This window comes from Abramis brama (assembly GCF_963993115.1).
Source record: "Abramis brama genome assembly, chromosome: 2".
In the NCBI taxonomy this organism is placed as follows: Eukaryota; Metazoa; Chordata; class Actinopteri; order Cypriniformes; family Leuciscidae; genus Abramis; species Abramis brama.
In genome coordinates, this window is record NC_139964.1 from 17,971,137 (window position 1) to 17,994,705 (window position 23,569).

At 37.4% G+C, this 23,569-nt stretch overlaps 1 protein-coding gene across 1 annotated transcript; it reads left to right on the forward strand.

Moving 5' to 3' along the window:
* The first annotated feature begins 1,414 nt into the window (after positions 1–1,414).
* On the forward strand, positions 1,415–23,407 carry LOC311077799 (uncharacterized protein). Its single transcript, XM_084106424.1, has 5 exons — positions 1,415–1,574; positions 1,959–2,336; positions 10,027–10,148; positions 22,876–22,979; positions 23,125–23,407. Exons 1-5 carry the CDS (start codon positions 1,466–1,468, stop codon positions 23,258–23,260), a joined length of 849 nt encoding a protein of 282 aa, XP_083962550.1. The 5' UTR covers positions 1,415–1,465; the 3' UTR covers positions 23,261–23,407.
* Positions 23,408–23,569: the final 162 nt, after the last annotated feature.

The following is a 23,569-nucleotide window of genomic DNA, read 5'->3' on the forward strand; positions in this document are numbered from 1 at the left end:
ACGTACGCACGTGCACACCGTCAAGATTTTCACAGATTTGCGTTTTTGAAGTTTTACGCGGAGATGATAAATTGTTTTTTCACAATTATTCAACACTTGCACCTTGGAAACTATTTCAAGGTTTGCGTTCTCAAGCCACCAGGCACTGTCGTTATGCAAATGAGCAGATCGGAAGTTAGGTAATGAAAATGACTGCTAATAATGGTGGCATATGTCTCACTTTGACTATGGAGGAGGACGAGGTGATGGTGAGGGGATGGTGAGAGGCAGACGACAATAAAGGATGGTGATGGCAGGATGACGATCCCCTGGTGGCGATGATGGTGGTTGGCCAGTAGCGGTTTTCATGTGACAAGAACCAACCAATCAGCTTCACCCTTTCCGTATCAGCATTGAAAGCTCAGTCAACATGAAGGATGGGGGTGCACCCAAACACTACAGGTGTTTTTCTCTTCTCCGTGTCTGAATAAAGTTGTAGTTTGTGTTCTTATTACTCTTTCTTTCAGTGATTGTTCACAGCAGGTGTTTGAATGATTGAAAGAATGTTTCAGGAACATCATACAAACCTTTACATAACATTCTAGTAACATTCAGGAAACATTTGTATGTTACAAATCAACGTTCCTTTAATGTTTTTATAGTGTTCAAAATTAAGTTGAAAGAACGTTTGAGGAACATTATACCTTTTAAAACACGTTCCTCTAACTTCAAGAAAACTTCACATTTTTCACGTTCCCAGAACCAACACTGAATATTTGGAGAACGTTCTCCATAACAAAATTCTGTTAGCTGGGTGTTTATTGCACTATGGCTATATTTGCTCCAGTCCAGCAGGGGCAGCAGAGAGCAGGTTTATCAGACTGAAGTGATCAGAGAGGAACAGAAACATCAGATTCAGGCACTTTCTGCATCATCAATACAAAGGTCCAGTTTGGCCTGTTTAAGGGTGTTTGAGTTTATTTGAGTGTTCTCAGATTCCTCTTGTTGGCTTTTGAAGCTGATAATGTGGTTGAATGTACAATACACAAACAGTAGTATGAGTCTGCAGGGAGTTTTTTTTATTTATTTGGACTGCAAGTCTTTATTCTTGTCGAAGGCCAGTGTGAAATGAAATCACTTCCTGTTTAGAGTTAGCAGCATAGAACACACACACACACACACACACACACACACAACGCTACTCATTCTGAAGATCACAGCTCATGTGTGTAGACGTACTGTCCGACATACTGTAAGAGCAAATTATGAAATCAAAATATTGAATGCAGAGATATTAAGAACACAACTGGAACTTGAACACAGAGTTACTGTCAGGATGAAGGAAAATATGAAAAGTGCAGCAAGCAGAAAAAAGGCCAGTGTGAAATGAAATCACTTCCTGTTTAGGGTTAGCACTATTTTAAAAACACTTATCACTCTAAAGACCACACTTCATCTGTGAAGACGTACTGTCAGACAGCAAATAATGGATTCAGAGAACATTTATCAAAATGTTGAACGCAGAGATATTGAGGACACATTCAGACCTCGAACACAGAATCACAGCCAGGATGAAGGAAAAGATGGAAAGCGCAGTAAGCAGAAATCTACTTTAAAGCAGAGATGATGTCGCAGATGATGTTGTTAAAGGTGTCACTAAAGTTTGAGGAAATGAGAACTGTTATATACCATTGCAAATACTTTTCTAAGAACAGTATGTTAGTGTTTCTGATTTTATATTTAACATTATTTAATTCAATTATTTAAATATAAAAATATTTATTTTACTTTTTCAACATTCTTTGGATATTGTATCATTTGTTAATGTTTGTCTTATAAAAGAATATACTGTAAAACCTCTATCTACAGCATTATCTAAAGACAAGGGTAGATTACCTAAAAAGGTTGATTTGAAACATATTTTCTAATAATATGAAGGGTATTCACTGATATGTGTGTGTTTTGTCTCTGTTTGTCAGGAGGAAGCAGGTGTTTGGTGTTGATGACAGTGTGTCTCGGGCTCATTTGTGTTCTTCTGCTGGTCTTCATCACACTCCAGCACATCACCATCACAGCAGAGAGAGACCTGTTAAAGAACACAGTTGAAGAGTTCAATCACACTATCAACAGCTTACAGGACAATATCACTGATCTAATGACTGAAAAAGACCAACTGAAGAACAACTTCAACTCTTTGAGTCAGAAGAAACTGGAGCTGGAGACCAGAGTCAATGATCTCACTGCTGAGAAAAGTCAGTTACAGGGAAGAGTTGATGCTTTGAGTCAGAAGAAACTGGAGTTAGAAAGCAAAGTCATGAATTTGAATGAAGAACTGAAGAAAGAAAGATCTAAACAAGGTCAGTACGAATCTATGAAAGCCTGTTTCTGCCACAGCTGAGTAAAATGTAATTAGTAATATGATTCTGAAAGAACGTTTCTCATAATTTTGACTTAGTATTATATTAAGAAGGTTCCTCATAAAAGTAGGGGAGAGAAGGACAACCTAACATTTTTTTTTGGCTTTCTACTTTGGGGTTCAGAGTCTCTTTTTTCCACACATTTCCAATATTTTCACAAATCTGGTCCAAATATTTGGTTTTCTTTCATTAATACAATGTATATATATATATTTTTTTAATTTACCCTGAAAAAAAATATATAATTTAAAAAATGATGCATAATTTAAGTAATGAGTTCAGTCCTTATGATAGAAAGATTGCTTGCTCTTAACTCTTAAGAGATCTGTTTGAGAAAAATGGTCTGCGTTCCCGGCTCATGGTCTAAAAGGGTTGTCTTTATTCTCTTAATGAGTAATGGGTGTTTTGGGCGTAACATGAAATAAACCAACCAGAGTCTCATCCCCCATTCCCTTTAAATGCCAGTTGTGCTCGCACCATGGCGGATTCGCTATTTACATGAAGGAATTCAATTACATTGAAGGAAAACAGCACAAACGGATCTGCTTGTGCGCGAGGATAAAGCTGTGTGTGTGTGTGTGTGTGTGAGGTTAAAGCGCGCGAGCAGACCATCTACGGGACAAGCCTGACTCCACCATATCTTTATGTACACAATAATAATCTTTTACATTGTAATCCTTTAATTTTTCATATTTAAAAATGTTTGTGTGATGCTGCGCATCCCTGTGTGTTTAATAAGCAGAGTGTACGAGCGTTGTGGACCTGCCTATAGGCGCACATTACTAATGTAAACTTTGCATTAGAGGTGGGCGGATCGATCCTAAAATATCAATACTTCGATACTGACGTGGTATCGAAAAGGATCGATCCTCACATAAAAATATCGATCCAAATGTGTGTTTTTTTTACCAGTAATTTTTATTAATTTAGCACGCAATGCAGTGCGTAAAATAAGCTTCTAAGTGGAAAAATAAGCGAATGTTAGCGGATAATTGTGTAGGATAGAACTTTTTCTCCTAGTCATCTGGATACAAGACGAAACCAATCAATCACAGAGAGCGTTCGATGCTGGTGCTTCGCTGAGCTCACAGGCCCAGTGCGTTTGGGAAACGAAGCCTTGCTTAGATGACAGAAACAATCGGGAGTTATTTTGCAATAAACAAAGCAAAAGTGTATATAACGGTTCAAAATGTTGACGTCAGTAAGATTTTTTTTAATGAAATTAATATTTTTATTCAACAAGGATCGATGCATTAAATTGATCAAAAGTGACAGTCAAGGGTTTTTCACTGTTAAAAAAATCTACTTCATATAAATGCTGTTCTTTCAACTGTGTTCATCAAATAATTCTGCATCATGGTTTCCACAAAAAAATATGAAACTGTTTTCAACATTGATAATAATAAGAAATGTTTTCTGAGCTGTAAATCAGCATATTAAAATGAATTATCATCATGACTGGAGTAATGATGCCGAAAATTACGCTTTGATCAATTGAATAAATTACAGTTTAGTATGACATAGAAAACAGATAGCCTATGTTAAATTGTAATATTACAGTTTTTACTGTATTTTTGATCAAATAAATGCAGAAGAGAATTAAAAATCTTACAGACCTCAAACTTTTGAACAGTAGGCTAGTGTACAATAGTACTTTTACTATAATTAGGGTAGTTTTGTAAAAGTCACTGACTAATAATTACAGGCGAGTTGAGAGCACAAATCACAAAATATTTAGTAGTAATGAAAACGTTTTCAGATTTAGCATATTAATGATGCATTCACCTCATAAATCATGACACACTGCTCTAGCACAGGAAAGTGCATACAAGTTCAAGTGCATGCTTTTAAAATTAAAAAGTATTGGTATCGGTATCGATATCGGCGATACTGGCCCTGTATTTACTTGGTATCGGATCATACCAAAATTTGGAGTATCGCCCACCTCTACTTTGCATCCGTTAGTTTTCACGCATAGTTTTCAATGCATTGCGTTTGCTCAGAATTATAAAGAAACGTGATTGGTTGTTAAAAACACCAATCACTATGTTTATTGGTTAAGTTGATGACCGTTTGGACGAATCTGGGCATGAGGGTGGGACTAAGCATCAACAATCGTTCCTGTTTGGCTCAGAGAAAGAAACCACATGTGTTTCCTTGACGAATCACTGCTGCAGATTTTGATGACGCAATCACCGGCACTACGGAGCCACTGAATGACCAATAGAGACATCCGTGATAACACGGGAAAGCTGAGAATCTCATCTTTACGGTGCATTTTAAAGCATACAGATTGGATTAGCGACTCAAAAGTTATTAAACATTTTAGAACGTCAGTTATTTTATGCCGCGGGCGGCCGTATCGGTCTTTAAGGGTTAAATAACAACAAAAAAAACAATATTGTGCAATTGACTTTAAACCAGGTTTCAGTTGGTCAAGTCTATTTCTGTTGCCTCAAAATAGCAACGCGCCAACAATGCGCCTGAATACACCTGGTTTTCAGACCAGCAGCCCATGGGTGAACAGGTGGGCACAAATGCATTTGCTATTTAAACAATGTGGCGCAGGACGTGTAAATGATACTTGCGTTAGGCTGAAACTAGCAAAAGGCACTTGCATCGCGCCTGGCGGGTGTATGATAGGGCCCTATAGCTTCGATTATACTCCAGTTCGGACGCGTACTGCACGGATACGGACTACCTGTATTTATACTACTGAAAGTGTATGCTAAGGTCCGCTCGGTGGACGTGTTCCACACATGCGCAGTAGATCGGCGCGTATACTTCCACACACGTAATTTCCCTCCACGAATTATTGCACATCTGGCTGTCTTTATATTGTTTTAACGATTCTTCACACAGCCTCTCTTCAAATTCGACATCCATGTTGTTTTTCCAGCCATGCACAGTTGATGCTTTTGTAGAATAGCGACGCAAAAAATGGGAGGCATGAGGATGTCCACAAAGAGCCTCCGTGTACACCATCCGATGACGATTTTCTTTGTCACACGGACCCTTGCGCATGCGGAAAGTATAACATTTTTAGACTACGACACTCATACAAACCTCAACAATGTTGACAATCAAGAAAAAAATTCAAATTTAAATAATAAAACAATACAGCTACATAATTTATCCATGCTGCAATGCATGCTGAGAGCCATGAATTAACCTAAATGAACTAGCCTAAATGTGCCCTGTTAGTGGAGCCCCTTAAAGCCCATGTTGCAGGTTAGAGTACACAGTAAGCCAATGTATAGAAAAATAATGTAGGAACTAGATTTAAATATAAACATATACTTATAAAACGCTAATTAGGCTTCTGGAGTCGTTTTTGTGAGAAATTTTTACTTCCGCATTTGAAAATCGCTTAAACCGCCGAACCTGAAGTGACGTAACATGAGGTAGAGCGGTCAAAGTAAACAATAGGAAAGCAATGGATCGCAATGACAGATCGGAAAGCTGGGGGAATTGTAGCCTAAATGTTTACTCGTATGATATATATATAATTCATATATAATTGATATATGATGATATCATATAATTATGAGCCTGATATGAAGCCAAGTGAGCAGGACAGGCCAGGGTTAGACAGAACAACGGTGAGTTGTGGTGTGAGGAGAACAGGGCGAGAGAACAGTGTTAGCTTATAGATGCATTCACGTTAGCCGACGATATGTACAACCAAGGCCGGACTTACCATTGGGCTTGACTGGGCTCAAGCCCATGGGCCCCGCCCAATAGGGGGCCCCGCCCGTTTACGTTTGATTTTTTCAATAATATGTCAGTCATTTAATTTTTCATTTAAAGTTTGTTGATTGGTCTAGCATTGTTACCTGGCCTTGCCCTGCAATGAAAAATGTAATTTAATTAGCTAAATTAAATGTCAGTCATCTTGAGGTTTTACGCTCACATGAGGTGGTTTTTCAGGCAATTCGAAAAAGGAATATTTCGCAAAACTGCAATGGAAACAGTTTTTGCGCATTTACAGTCACCAGAGTTAGAAGACGCGGTGTGTTTGAGGTCCATGTATAGCTACGCAAATAATAATAATTTTATATTATTTAATTATAACATTTAATAGGCTATATTTAGAAGACGCTTTTATGCAAGAAAGGAACTGAGTGTGGAGCGCGCACTGCATGGCATGGAGGCGCGGCCGCGAACACTTGCATTTTCCTATCAACAGTGGAAACAACTTAAAATACTCTATCATTTCTGGTCATACAGAAAATAATAATACATTATTCCCAACTACTTTTATTTGTGTAAACTCACAATAACAAGAAAACGTTGTGCTTTTGTAAAATAAAATAAAACAATCAGACGCACTTTCATGATCTCCGTAAACTGGAGCGCGAGAACTGAAACAAAATATAGCCTATGTAGGCTAAAGCTTGAAATGTCCACTTTAAAACGAACAAATTCGAATCGAAAGCTAATACCTTCTGATTAATCCGTATGAAATGTGCATTTCTCTCTAAAAGCGCATCTGCTTAGCGGAGATGGAGTTGCGATTTTAGCCAAAGCAATAGTTTATTAATAATATTAATGGCTCTTCTCATTCAGCACTGCGGGAAAAACATCAATTCCAGGTTCTAATTTGGCCTTTGAAAACCAGTAAAATCGACATGTTTTCCATATTAATTTGTGAATATTTTAAATGTTTAATAAAGGGGCAAAAAGTCAAACAAAAATCTGAAAATTCGTCGATATTTACTTTTTTGCGCAGCAGTTGGTGTAGCCAGTTCAAATTAAAATGTTGGTGTTCAACTTTGCGTTTTAAAAAGACAACAACCGTTCATTTTTCGTTTTTCAATTACGGGTTAAAAAAGGAAAAACGAATGGACACAAAAGTAGCCTATCGTTTGGACAGAATACGAGACAGAGTTCTTTATTAAATTCATAAAAGAAACAATAATTAGCCTATAGGAATACTGGATTCTAAATCTCAAAGAAATGCCACGATCAAAACATATGTTTTCCAGGTAAATAAGTGTTTTATTCTCATTCTGACCAAGACATTTGTGCATTGCAATAAACTTATGATCACTTTGAACTTTTTTAATCATTATTTATTTATTGGAAAAAAACTTTTTCAAGCTTCAATCGGTGGTCATATAAATAAATTATTACGTTTTTTTAACATGTAACACTGTCTATGGTACCAGTCACCTTTTGAAAGTAGCTTTGCACTTCAAATAACGATTGGATCGATTATATTGTTATGCCACCAGATGACGACAAATGACTTTTAAAAAACATTTGTCATTGAATCGTTCATTCAGGAGATTCGTTCAAAAATGCTGATTCATCTATTGAAACAAGTGCATTTGATTGAGGAATTGAATCATTCATTCAAACCCAAGTTTTTTTTTTTTTTTTATAATTCAGATTAATTAAACATTTTTAATAGACTTCAGTAATTAACATAAATTATGTTATTTTGTTTAGTTGTTTGTTCAGAATCGTGATCTCTATTTTTATTCTCAGTTTATCCAGAATTGTGTAGCTCTAATACATAGCTTGTGTATGTATCATTTTGTTCTATTTAAAGCAGGGTTTCTCAAACTCGGTCCTGGAGGGCCACTGTCCTGCACGGTTTAGCTCCAACCCTGATCAAACACACCTAGCTGTGAGTTTCTAGTGATCCTGAAGACATTGATCAGCTTGCTCAGGTGTGTTTGATCAGGGTTGGAGCTAAACTGTGCAGGACAGTGGCCCTCCAGGACCGAGTTTGAGAAACCCTGATTTAAAGTAATGTATAGAAGGTAGGGCCCGAAAGTGACTCAAGCCCAGGGGCCCCCACCACCCTAAGTCCTGCCCTGTGTACAACACTATGCTCAGATCACAGTACTGTACAGATTATTATCATCATGTATCAGGCAATAGCAAAGCTAGTACTTAGACCCATACCTGCATGTGTTGTGTGTGTCAGCCATTAGAAGACAGTTTCCAGAGGAAGAGGGACTTTATAAAGGCTTTGAATTGACCCATTTGGTGACGATAAATAAAAAAAATGATCACAATCACAACTGTCTTACTGTACAAAAACTTTATATGTAGAAACAGCCAACACAAACATTAAAGTCGGTTTGTACAGATTGAAAATGAATTATAGAACATAATATATTATATTTATAATAATAATAATAATAATAGTGTCGGCTGCAGACTAATAACAAACACATAAATGCATTACATTACAAGTTTATGTAGGATATGTTAATTAATTAAATTAAGACATGGCACATTTTGTAAAAAATATGTACAATAAGTGATCTCTGACGGATCCGTGAGCGTCATGTTTCCCGCTGGCGGCCGAACCACATGCTGATGGCGGACCGGGCGACCCGATGAAGGAGCCGGGACAGTGTGCACATATCGCCGGGATTATAATCATTCGATTATAGTGAACGCTACACACTACCGCGTTTTCCAAAGCAGAAGCAGAAGTGAAGTCCCGTCTCTTACCCGGCACAAAACGCACACTGGCACGGAAGATCGCACCGTCCTTTTTCTTATTCGGAAACCTGTGGACTCGATGTCCTGACAGGCCATAATTCACAATCATTTACCACGACGATGATTTATTGAAATACAATAAGCACAGAAAACACACTGAATCATGACCGCTCCTGCGCTCCAACTGAATACCAACCTATCTCTGCACTGAGCGCGAACGCAGAGCCAAACGACTACCTCATGTGACGTCAAATGACGCGTTGGTGGAAAAAAAGCGTTTTTTCAACACGGTCAAGGAAACGGTCACGTTTTCTATTAAATTTGTGCCCTTATGTCTTGCAAAACAATTTTTAATCCTGCATTTACTTTTCATATGGTATTTTCATACAAGGTTATATAAAAAAAAAAAAAAAAAAAAAAACCTGCAACATGGCCTTTAAGTTCGAACCGCCCGCTCAAAGTGGGACTCAAACCCAGGCCCGTCCACATGGGAGGCAGGCCTTCTAACAAGGAAGCTAAAGACCACAGTCTCTAGCGTCAGTCGCTACAGCGCCTTTTGAGATTAGGGGAGTGAGGTTTATACAAGGGGTGAGACGAGACATTTTGCTCACAAGACGAGATGAGATTTTTGCACAGAATTTTTAAGAAATTTAAGATAAGACATTTATCAGACGCTTAGACTCTGTTGTGCAACGAATCCTCCGCCTTCGTCATGCGATCAGTGTGATTCCTGCAACTGCAGTGCAAACTCAGTGCAACTGTGATTCCTGCTGTGTGATTGAAACTCCTGCTGGATGCGCAGACGTTTACTATAGTTTACAATTGAAGCGACCGTTATCCAACTGAATTGAATGGTTTTTATTCTTATAAAGAAAGCAAAACAACAGTGGAGGTGGTGACACGGTGGGCACCGTAATGTAATGTAATGTAATGTAATGTGAATGTATCGGTGGCATATTATATGCTAATTTCACCCTCACGCTCCGTCATGGTGATATCGTGAGATAGCTTTTCACTCGATGAGAAAGCTCATCACATTTTAATCTTGTGAGATCTCTTTGTACAAGATCTCGTCACACACCTAGTTTATACACACAGCTCTCACTGGCCTATGTCTGTTACATTAGCTGTGTATACACTTTTATGAAGTTTGTGTTTCTATCAGGATTTCTGTGGGCTCCAGATGGCTTATTCATATCCAGTGAGTTGAAGAGCTGGTCTGACAGCAGGCGGTACTGCAGAGATCGAGGAGCTGATCTGGTCATAATCAACACTGAAGAGAAACAGGTGAGTTTGTGTGAGTGCCCTAGTGGGAATAAAAAGTATACTTTATTGTATTTGAAATATATTCCCTTTTTCAATAGTACATTGCAAATATACTAACAAAAAGTGTACTGTCTTAAATATTAAAAGTATATTAGCATCATGCTTTTGTCACGTTTTGGGTGTTTGTTTCTTTTTCCTGTCTTTTGTCTGTCATGTGATCCCCTGGTTTTAGTCTTGTGATCCTGTCATGTGTTCCCTTGTCTGTTGTGTCATGTTGTAATTGGTTTATTGTTAATTGTTCACAGGTGTCCCTTGTCTTGTCATTAGTATTGTGTGTATTTAAGCCCTCTTGTTTGCCCTGTGTCTTTGTCGAGTGTTGTTTTTCTATGCCCCGGCTCTGGTATCTTGTTTTCGAAGTCCTTGTCCGTGTTCCTGTTTTAGTTTAGAGTTTCCATGCCTCGTCATTCTTTTGTTTTATGTTTAATCTTGTCTTTTAAAGGAACACTCCACCGTTTTTTGAAATAGGGCTTATTCACCTTCTTTCCCACATTTAGATAGGTGGGCAAATGCATTTTTGTCTCAGTGCATGCGTTGTTTTAGTTTGACAGGGTCGGCGCTAGCTTAGCTTAGCACAATGAATGGAATCCTTTGTTGCCAGCTAGCATGTCCTGAGTAAAAGTGATCAAAAAAAAAAAAAAAACCCCACCTAATTACTTCTTGTGGCCTGCGTATTCACAACGAGTACAAATTGCGATGCAGATTAACACTAGGCGATTTCCTAGGCAGATATTGACTTGGGACTATATTAGGGGGAAGCACAGGCGAAGCACTGCTACTTAGGTGAAGCACTGCTACTTGGGTGCAGAGATATCACACAACACATGAAATGTGAATATGTGGTATAATATGTGAATGTGAATACAGGTATAATATGGGTCGATCTATACATGCGTCATGTTTAAAATAATCACTTACTCTGTGGACAGCTGTCCATTTGGTCCATTCGGCGTGGGGCTTTTTTTCCAGTTCACTTTATCACACCGGGAAAAAAAATAGAGTAAAAGTTACAGCAGGATGGATCAACGCCGTGAAATCCTCGGTAGCTGTGACACAACTGCGGGCACGCTCATCTTGATCTGACGCGCTGAGCCTGGTCATCGATGGCAGAAACTTGTCCCACTCTCTACAGCACAGACACTATTTCAGTCGGCATAGATTGGCATATTCCCCCACATTCACACCACCAGTTCGTGTTGGCTCTCATCCTCACGTCCTCAGGCTGTTGAGCGATCACAACCTCCTCCTCCTCCTGTCATTATATTTCCAAAGCACGCAGCTCTCTTCTGAAAACTCAGGTAAGGTTCTGGCTCTGGCTCTTGACTGTCTGAGAAGTCACCCTCTTCATCTCTCACAAAGTTAGCCATGTTCATTGCCATTCATGTACTATAGGAAAAATAGCCAGCTACTATTCACGCTGGTATGTTGACGGAAGTCGTGGGATTTCATGTGTTGCGTGATATCTCTGCGCCCAAGTAGCAGTGCTTCGCCTAAGCAGCCGTGCTTTGCCTGTGCTTCCCCCTAATATAGTCCCAAGTCAATATCTGCCTAAGAAATTGCCTAGTGTTAATCTGCAATACTGTTGTGAATACGCAAGCCACAAGAAGTAATTAGGTGGATTTTTTTATTTTTTATCACTTTTACTCAGGACATGCTAGCTGGCAACAAAGGATTCCATTCATTAAGCTAAGCTAAGCTATCGCCGACCCTGTCAAACTAAAACAATGCATGCACTGAGACAAAAATGCATTTGCCCACCTATCTAAATGTGGGAAAGAAGGTGAATATGCCCTATTTCAAAAAACGGTGGAGTGTTCCTTTAAATAAATTGCTTTTGGGTTCTCACCTCAACTTGCCTCCAGTGGAATCAATCGTTACAGCTTTTACCTATTTTTTACAATATAACTTTTAACACACTTTAATGTAATTAAACTTAAGTATATTTTCTAAAAATATATTTTAGAAATATATACTTGAAGTGAAAATTCAGTTTATTTTTTAAAAGTGTATTTATTTGCACTTTATTAAAAATATATTTTAGGTATATTTTAACTAGGGATGTCCCGATCCGATCACGTGATCGGAAATCGGGCCCGATCGCGTGTTTTCAGACTCGATCGGAATCGGACGTTACCTCCCGATCAGGACTCGGATATATATGTATTTATATTCTCATTATTTTTTAACACCTCTATTATGCGGTGACACAGAGTTACGGCGGTTTCACACTGCACGCGTTATTAGAGCGTAAGCAGCGCAGGAGCAGTGCGTATGGTGAGCAGGAGCAGGACACGCGCGTTTTGCTTTCACACTGGCAGCGTTTGTCACGCGCGGCTGAACCGCGGGTTGTGTAGGCTACAGACAGAGTCTATAATGGATAAGTTGGCATTGCTTTTTTTCGTTGTCAAATACATTTAAGAGAAAAGACTTGTCAAGAAGCTTATTTTATTAATAATTTCATTTATATAACTTTTGGTTCATCTTTGTTTTTATTGCTATGGCAACAAGTTTGTTTTTGGACATTTGTTTTCTTTTTAAATTGCTGTTGGTCATTTGATCCGACTGTTTAAAACACAATAGATATCATCAATGCACTTTTTGGATAAAACTGCGGTGTATTTTGGCCATGATCAATGTATTGTCACTTTAATTCAGCAAAAGCGGCGCAGCAAAAATAGACTCGGCGCCGAAACGATCACGGCACTGCTGCTCTGCTCTGCTCCTGCTACGCGCTGCCGCGCCGCCTCTGCGTGCGGTGTGAATGCTCTTATCTGTTAACATGGGTGGCGAAAAAAATACGCGCTGCACGCTCTGCTAACAGTGCAGTGTGAAACCGGCGTAAGAGTTAGGAGTGCAGTTCCTAAAAGCACATTACTGGCTTTGCAAACACTGTGGCACTTTTATTTTTTATTTGTTTACATGCCTGCCGGTATTTTAAGTTGAGGTGCTATTTGTTTATATATTAGACTTTTTTTAATATTTACTGTTGCACTAAAGTCCAAAAGTGAAGAATTTATTTATTACTTGATTGTTCAAGCTACCTCACAGAAGTGCTCTGTTTGTTAACAGAGTTGTTGAATGTTAAAATAAGGTGAATTAAATAAAAAATAAGGAACATCCTGGATCTGTTTTTTTCGCTCTTCTTTATTCTTTTTTTTTTGCATTATAGAAGTATCGGATCGGGACTCGGTATCGGCAGATACTTAAAATCAAATGACTCGGACTCAGACTCGAGGGCAAAAAAACCTGATCGGGACATCCCTAATTTTAACTGTGTGCTGGAAATGATCATTGTAACAATAATTGGAAGTATACTTTCAAAATACATTATAGTATACAATAGTATTTTGTTCAAAGTATAGCTAAGTTTTATTTGTCTAATAATGTACATTTGTTATTGAAGACAAAGTATGCAATTTGTAGTATTTGGAATGAGCCCAAAGGTATTAATGAGCCTATACTTTTTACTCAGATATATCACACCACAAAGCAAAATCCCCAGTGTTAAATTAACACTGCTCAGTGTACATATGTGTCCACACTACAAAGGAATACAACCCCTGCACCGGTGTCACTTGCATCAACAGCAAGAAAAAACAAAGTAGAAAAATCAGGAGCAAAAACAGGAGAATTAACTAGAAGCGCTTTAATTTTCTCAAAACTCGACTGACAGGCCTCAGACCATTTAAATGGAACCTTTGGACTGAGAAGGTCGGTTAAGGGAGAAGCAACAGAAAAATTTCTGTAGTACCCTACCATACCCAAAAATCAACAAAGCTCACGGCGTGAATTAGGCATGGGAAGATGAGTGATAGCTTCCACCTTAGACTCAACATGTCGAACTTGACCGCCACCAACAATCTTTCCCAAATAGGTGACCGTAGCTTGACCGAATTCGCACTTGGCCAAATTAACCGTAAGGTTAGCACGAGACAGACGACTGAACAGCGCATCGAGTTGTTTCAAATGTTCTGACCAAGATAAAATGACCAAGTGATGACCAAGTCATCCAAATACGCTTCAACATTATGCATGCCTTCGATGACACGATTAACCAATCTCTGAAAGGTTGCCGGGGCGTTTTGTAAACCGAAAGCCATTACTGTATAATGTAGGAAATAATCTGGTGTCACGAATGCACTGATCTCTTTTGTGCGATCTGACAAAGGCACCTGCCAGTAACCTTTAAGCAGATCAATTTTAGTAACAAACACAACATTTCCAACATGATCCACGCAATCTTCCATTCGAGGCAATGGATAACTATCTGCTTTTGTCACAGCATTAACGCGTCTAAAATCAGTACAAAAATGAAACGTTCCGTCAATCTTTTTAACAAGCAAACAGTGTGAGCTCCAAGAACTAAAGCTTTGCTCTGCAATGTCATTTTTGAGCATGAAGGTCACCTCGTTTTGCAACTGAGTTTGCTTTTCAGGACTTACCCGATATGCATGCTGTTTAATGGGCAATGAATCGCCAACATCGATATCATGATCTATTAACGAAGTACGAGAAGGAACATCAGAAAACTAATTACTGTACGTCCTAATAAAATTAGTCACGTCAGCTCGTTCGGTAACGGTCGAAAGATGGGAAAGATGCGAGTCCAAGGTTTGAATCATCTCAGAATTTTTCAATCTTCCCGCAACCAGCTCTGTAGAAGGAAACTCAACACTGGACAGCACCTGTCCTCTGGTCACCAGAGAGTCTGTGAGTGAAACAGATAACACAGCCGACTTCCTTCCAGACAAATCTGGTGGTCTCTCAAAGTATGGCTTAAGCATATTAATATGACATAGACACGTTTTTTTTCTTCTGTCTGTCATCAAAATAACATAGTCAAGCTCACTCACCTTTTCTTTCACTTGATAGGGATCATAATAACGAGCCTGCAATGCAGACCCAGGCACTGGCATCAGTACTAGCACCTTGTCACCAGGAGCGAAGCTACGAAGTCTAGTGCGGCAATCAAAACGCTTTTTCATTTGTTGTTGTGACATCTCCAAATTATCTTTGGCCAACTCACATGCACGGTGCAACTTGAAACGGAACTCTGAAACATAGTCATGAATGTTGTTTGGACTCGTGTCACTAGTCCAATGATCTTTAATCAGCTTCAGGGCGCCACGGACAGTATGCCCAAACACTAACTCGGCCAGACTACCTCCCTCACTGCGAACATGACCATAGGCACTCCTTCGTCCCAATCTTTGTGAAACTCAAGACAAAACGCACGCAGACAAAAACAAAACTAAAGTCAAAAATACAGTCAAACACTGGATCACTCCAGCACGTAGAGGAGAGGTGGTGAGCAATCTCGCCACGAGGCGAGAGACACCCAGCAGACAAAGAATAAAGAAAATCACACACACACACACACACACACACAAATAGTTCTACATGCACACCCACGTAACATGTCTAAAAGGTATTTGTGCAGTTTTGTTTAAAAAGTCAAATGCCAGACCATCTGATCTGAACTATGGTAAAGTTGACAGTGAAATGTGAGATTTTTTTTTTTTTAACAGCAACCCACTAATAATCTGGGATGAGATTTGTGAATCACTCGACTTAATGACCATCACAGAAAACCAACATCACATGCTCATCTTTGCTTTTGGTGTGCATTGTAACAAGTAATGTGTTTTGTCATACAATGTGTTTTGTCATACAATCTTTATACAATGCTACAAAAACTACAAACTAACATTAATAAGTCAAGGGTTAAGAGCCCAACTAGAGCAAACACTGATCACCATCATGGTAACTTCAAACGAAACTATTATTTTCAATAAAACAACTTCTAAACCTCTGTTAATTAATAAACGTAAAAACCTCTGTTAAATAAGAACTTCTGTAGACGTCTGACAGAAATAAAGTCAGTCTGGTTAGTAATAAGTAAAGCTGGTCTTCTTTTTATCTTCAGTTGATTTCATCTAAGGCTGTGGCTGGAAGTCAGTTGTAGTTCTTATGTTTCTCATTTTTTTCTGTCCTTGTTGTTTCAGTGAGTCTGCTTGTTATCATCAGGTGTCTTCAATAATGGTCAATTATCACCTAATTTATCACTTAATTATCTCATTAACTTCAACACTGCTTCAGTGTTAATTTTAACACTATGTGGTGTGGACACATATGTACACTGAGGAGTGTTAATTTAACACTGGGGATTTTGCTGTGCATGATAGCCTCACTGTCAGGTGGTTGGTTTTGACATTGGCTGTCATGAGGCCATTATAACATTTGAACCCTCAAGCCGTATTCACATTACAGCCCTTAAATCTGTATTTCTGGACAAATGTGGGCACAGAGGTCTCGGGTGTGATCCAACTTTGTTATTGTAAATAGGTTAGCGACCCCTAGTGGCGAAAAATGCCATACTGTGCCTTTAAAATTGTAATAATATATATTGTATATTGTATATATATATATGTGTGTTTGTGTGTGTGTGTGTGTGTGTTTTGAATGAAGATTTATTCGGTTACTAAAACATAGGACAGAATATATGTACAGAAAATTCATTACAAACAAAGATAGTAACCGAAAAGGTGTAGGCTGAAGCCATGGCTTATTACGCCTACCCTATTAACAAAACAACATCTACCCATCAAAATTTACGATTCCCTATTTTCAACAAACATAGTATATTTTCAGGCAATATTTTCCTATTGACTTTAAACATAAAGACAATAGTATTCAGACTGACTAGATCGGGAAATTTTAGTGCTTTAAATTTGCAAAATATTGAGTTTGTCGGTTCATTATACGGTGAATGATTGACTATCCTTATGGCTTTTTTTTGTAAAATAAAAATAGGTTTTGTGTTTGTGGCGTAAGCATGCTCCCATATTTCAACACAGTAAGAAAAGTATGGAACAATAAGAGAACAATACAGAATATACAGAGAGGGCGTATTTAGAAAATACTTGGTTTTATGTAATATAGCTATTGTTTTGGACAGTTTTGATTGAACATGAGCGATGTGTGGTTTCCAGGCTAATTTATGATCTAATATTATTCCAAGAAATTTATTTTCATACACCCTTTCTAGTACCACATCATCAATCTTTAAGCTCATGCTGGTTTTAATTTGTCGATTACTGAATATAATATATTTGGTTTTACTTAGATTAAAAGATAGTTTATATCGGTCAAACCATTGCTTGATTCTGGATAGTTCTCTAGTCACATCAGTAATTAGTTGGTGAAGATTATCCCCAGATACATACAGTGTTGTGTCATCTGCAAATAGAACACATTTTAACAAATCGGATACCTTACAGATGTCATTAATATATAAAATAAACAACTTAGGACCAATCAAAGAACCCTGGGGCACCCCACAAGTTACTCATTTCTGATTGATGATTATTAAAATGTACATACTGGTATCTATTGTCAAGATAGCTTTCTAACCATGAGTAAGCACGGCCTCTAAAACCATACTGCTCTAGTTTATTCATTAACAATTTATGATCTATGGTATCGAAGGCTTTTTTGAGGTCGACAAAAACACCCAAAGTAAAATGCTTTTTGTCTAATGCATATAATCAACTAATTTAATAACTGCCATTGAAGTCGATCGACCGCTCCTGAATCCATATTGATCGTCACTTAATATCATGCATTTTTCTATGAAACTATCAAGCCTCTTAAGAAAAAGTTTTTCCAGTATTTTTGAAAATTGGGATAATAATGAAATTGGTCTATAATTTGAGTATACATGACTATCACCACTCTTATAAATTGGAATAATTTTTGCAGTTTTCATCTGATCTGGAAACACGCCAGAATTAAAGGACAAATTGAAGATATAAGTCAAGGGTTCTAATATTAAATGGATTATATTTTTAACTAGTTTCATATCAATATCTGTCCAATCGGTTGACCTTTTATTTTTAAAACCATTCACAATCTCCAGTATTTCATTTTTGGTAATGTCAGACACATACATGGAGGAAGAGTTCCTACTGATATATTCACAACTCTTTATGTTTTTACTTTTTGAATCAGTAATTCCTTTTGCCAGATTGAAACCAACATTAACAAAATAATCATTGAATTCGTTTGCTTTCTCCTTTGGATTTCTAATAAGGACTTCATTGTCATTTATGAAATAACTTGGACACTCTCGTTTGTTATTTGTTTTTTTAATAATTTTGTTTAGTACTTTCCAAGTTCCTTGCATATTTTGCTTTTGTTGTTCTAAGAGGGTGTAAAAATATTGCTTTTTACTATTTCGGATAATACTTACCAATTTATTTTTATATTTTTTGTATTCCTGTTTTTAACAAATTTCGCATATAATGTATTCTTCTTTTTGCATGCATTTTCAATGCCTTTAGTTATCCATGGCTTTTTTGCTGATTTATTTTCTTGGTAATGAATCATCTTCATGGGGCAATTGATATTATACAGCTCAATAAATCTATACAGGAAAGTATCATATGCCACATTTGCATCACTTTCTGCGTAAACATCACACCAGTTTTGATTACTAAGTTCCTTTTGGAATTCTTCAATATTTTTTGCCGTACAGCTTCTTATAAATTTATTAATGGTCTGGGATTTCTTTTTTCGTGTAAAAAAATTTGGAAATATTGCAAACACTGGCAAATGATCACTAACATCCCTAATAAATAAGCCCCCAACAACTTTTTCCTCAAATCTGTTAGTAAAAATATGATCTATTAGTGTTGCTGTTTCTGGCTTGTCAATGAGTGGACATAAATGATTGCTGTACATTATATTTATAAACTCAGAAGTACCTTTGAAGACACGTTGATTAAGTATATCAATGTTGAAGTCTCCACACAAAATTTGTACTTTGTCAGTGGTCATGTTGTTAAGCAAATCTGCAATTTTTTCATTAAATGTTGACAGACTTGTTCTGGGTGGTCTGTACACACAGCTAATAATTATGTTTCTGAAGTGTTCTACTTCAATTTCCACTGTTACACAGTCCAGAACATTGTCTATGCTATATGAAACATTTTTTACAATTTTACTTCTTAATGATTGATCTATATACAAAGCAACTCCTCCGCCCTTTTTGTTGTTCCTATTGGTGGTATACAACTCATATCCCTCAAGACCCACGTCACCCACTTTGCCATCATCAAGCCAAGTGATATAGCTATTATAGTAAATTTTTTGAAAGACTTAAGAAATTCTTTGATAGCGGAGTAATTTTTGCATAGGCTTCTGCTATTGAAATGTATGACGGACAGAGCACCATACATTTCCACACTCTTGTTGAATTCTTGTACTGTGTAATAATTACAATTTATGTCAAGATGGTTATAATAATACATATCCGGATCAATCTCATTATCAAAATCATACCTCTTAAGTTCATCCCGGTCAGACATATCATCTATGATTATATTCCCCAATTTTTTCACATGTTCATCCATAACAATACAAGGTCCTTTATCCTTTGTGTAAGGAGTAACAGTGTTCACATCAGATCCTTGTACCGCCATGTACACATCTTTTGTTGCAATTTCCAATGACATAGCACACATTTATCTGTCTCTCTCCAATTTAGCCCAAGCATTTCAGCTTTGGTTTCCACATACCTGCTGAAGTGGACCATCACTTGTAGCTGTCCAATTCTTGCAGTTTTCTTATTATAGTTGGCCTGTTTTGATCTTCTCCATTTGGTCGGATGTACACCTTCCCATTCCTTGTCCATGTTGCTTGTATTTTGTCTTGCTTCCTGAGTATACGGCTCCATTTTGCTATTTCAGCATTTTTCTTTGTTAAATGCTCGTTTATGTAGACTCCGGTGCCTTTTAATTTTCTGGTCTGTCGCAGTAGCGCAATATTGTGCTTTTGTGAAACGAACTGTACAACTATGGATGGCTTCTCTTTACGATTCTTGTTTGGGATTGCATAGCAGCTAGAGATATTACTATCATCCAGATCGATATGTTTGGTGCTTAGATACAGCAAAACCTGTTGTTCCAGTGTCTGCAATTCTTCTGGAGGAGCATACTCACCTTCATTTGCTCCAGCTGCCGCTCTAGCATAGCTGCGATGATTTGTCTCTAGTCCAGTAATGATGACATCTTTACTCCAAGTTTGTTGTTCCAATACGTCAATCCTTTGTTCAAGTTCATCAATCTTTTTGTCTCTCAGATTTACTATTTCTCTTAGGTTACATATCTCCTCCATGAGGGCCAGGATGCTTTGTTGTTGAGTAGCAACTTTGCTGATCTCATCTTCCATAAACTTTAAGGATGCCTTTATTTCTTCCATCTCGGCTGCTTTTCTTGTTGCCATTGACTTTTGTGCACAGATATATTCTCAAAGATCCAAATATCTGGGTAGATTTGTTATACTACTGAGATCACAATCACAATGTGCTTAATAGGCCTGTAGGCCTATGGGCCTTTGCTTCACTTACAATATAGGTCCCAATATCCAACTGTTTTTCAAAAATAATCCACAATACCGATCACCATGTGTTGCTTCATTAACTCTGATACATTATTTCCGATTTCTGGAGTGTGTGTGTGTGTGTGTTAGGTGAGACTATACAAAGATGCCAAAATATGCTTAGACAAATATGACCATGCTATAAGGAAAAGACAAAGTATTTGATCATTTATCATTTATTTCAAACAAAAAACATCAAATTTCAAAAACTCAAAAAACTAACAGGTAAGAATAAACAACAATAACTCCAAAAAGTAATTGTTAAGTAAGAATAAACAGGTAAGAACAAACAATAATCATAGTTATAATGTTAACATGCACTTGTGCGCATGTGTGTTTGTCTGTGTGCGTGCACATGTGATTGATTGGAACATAAAATAATAAAATAAAAAAATAGATTTTTTTTGTTTTTGTATGTGTGTGTGTGTGTGTGTGTGAGTGTTTGCCACAATTGAGAATGTTGTACAGACTCACCCCTTCATTTGTGTGTATGTATGATATGCATTGTGTTTTGATTTTTGACAAAAAAAAAATGCTCTGAATTACAGTTTTTCCCATTCATTCCTATGGGTGCCCATTTTTGTCCACGAAGGCGAGATTAAGGAGGGTTTTTTTTCCCCACCCATTTAACATTGTAGAATCGAGTCAATTTTTTGTGTGTGTGTGTGTGTTCAGGTGGCAAACTTAGGAAAAGTAGGCAAGTCTTGTACCACTCAGATTAAGGAAAGTATTTTTAAAAAATAAATAAAAATTATTTTGCACACATTTGTCCCCAATATGGCTGATGACAAATTCAATTTGTAACACTGTAGCTGAGGTCAAGAAAAATATTCATGAAATAGTTATAATGGCCTCATCACTCTCAGGAAAAAGGTACAAAAGCTGTCGCTGTTGCAGTACCTTTTCAAAAGGTACACTTTTGTACCTAAAGAGTACATATTAGTCCCTAAAAGGTACATATTAGCAGAGGTGGGTAATCCAGGGGCCAACAAGTAAAAGTCCTGCCATATGTTTATTCCACCCATGAACTCAGTCAGCTGATTTCACTTATTAGTTCTCTCTCCTGTCTGAATTAGCAAATCCAGATGATTGGAACAAAATACTGAGGAGGACTTTTACTTTCTGAACCTGGACTTTACACCTCTGCATAGCAATGCCACATGTCAGCCAAGAGTAAAGAAATAAACCAGAACTGGACCTTATCGTAGCCACAAAATCTGTGTATATTAAATATGGAGTAATTTCAGCCACAGCCTCAGATGAAATCAACTGAAGAGAAAAGAAGACATTAAATCTGTGAAGATCTCAGCAGAGGAGGATTAAACAACTCCACAAACAGCATTACCAGCTTCACTTATTACTAACCAGACTGACTTTATTTCTGTCAGACGTCTACAAAAGTTTTATTGAGAATTAACAGAGGTTTAACTCTAATGTGTTTCATTTGAAATCACCATAACAGTGATTAGTGTTTCCATTAGTTGGGCTCTTAACTCTTATTAAATCTTTTGTCTTTTTTGGCCGCTGTGACAGTGTGTTTGTCGAACACATTTGCAGCAGCAAAGAAAGCTAAAGTGAAATGACATCAGGTGATGATGGTTACCTGTTGATGGTTTTATAATCTCCCCTGGACCCCTGGGGAGGGGATACACCGCTCTACAGCAATTTGAAAATGATTGCAGTACCAGTTTTGGCCACAATCTTACATACGGTTCCTTTAAAGTGAAAGCACACTTTTGATGGACAAAATAAATATGATTTCACACACACACAAAAAAAAAAGCACATAATTTGCATGTATAGTGTGTTTTAACAAGAACTGGAATAGGCTATGTCAGAAAATAAAATGAAGACTCAAAAATATTTATAGAAAATTGACCCATTTAAACTTGTTTTTATTAATCAGTTTGGGTAAAAATATATGGTGTTTTCTAAAAATATAATAAAATCTGTATCGGCAGGTCAAACTCAATGATAAATCGGAATCGGCCTATAGAAAATTGTAATCGGTGCATCTCTATATTCTTTCTGATTGGCTGGTATCAAACACCATCACATAATCTGATGTTCACCTAGATGTTTTATTTATTTATTTCTACATTTGCCGATGGGTCAATAAAACATCCTGCAAAAGGGGGGCCTTGGCCAGAAGCTAGTGGTATTTGGGGGGCCTTGTCAGGGAAAAGTTTGGGAACTCCCGTGTTAGTTAATGAGAGGAATCACACTTACTGCTGTTTTTATTCACACACAGAAACACATATCTTCATTCATCAAGGAGAGTGTGTGGATTGGTTTGTCTGACTCTGAGACTGAGGGGACCATGAAATGGGTGGATAATTCACAACCGAAACAAGGGTAAGTCATACAACACTCACAGAAAATCATGTATATTTATTTGTTTTAGTCTTTTTTATTGTTATTTTAAAATTAAGACCATATCTCCAGATTGATTGAACATTTGTGGTTCTGAATAATGGAAAATCTGACACATTTTATTCAGGTTTTGGTCCAAAGGTGAGCCGAATAGCAATGGTGGAAATGAGGACTGTATTGTACTGGATCCTGCAGACCCCAGCCTGAACAACTGGCATGATTACTCATGCTCAGATAGAAAACAATGTGTTTGTGAGAAATAGGTTTCATCCATTCCTGTCATGCTTTTACTTCTATTATCTTATTGAATCAATTTTATTTTAATCACATAATTAATTATTACACTGTTAAATCTAATTAGTTAGACTTACTTAAAAAAAAAAAGAGGAATAGTATTTTGTACTGATAAATGCGCAGTTAGTATAGTTCACTTACACAAGAGTTCTAGTATCTAAAAAAAGAACTGAGAGTACTTGATAATTTACTTTAGATTTACTCTTGACTTAGTATATGCTACCATTGTTGTGTTTTCATGCTGAATGTTGAAGTATGTGTGCGAGTCAAGCATGGTC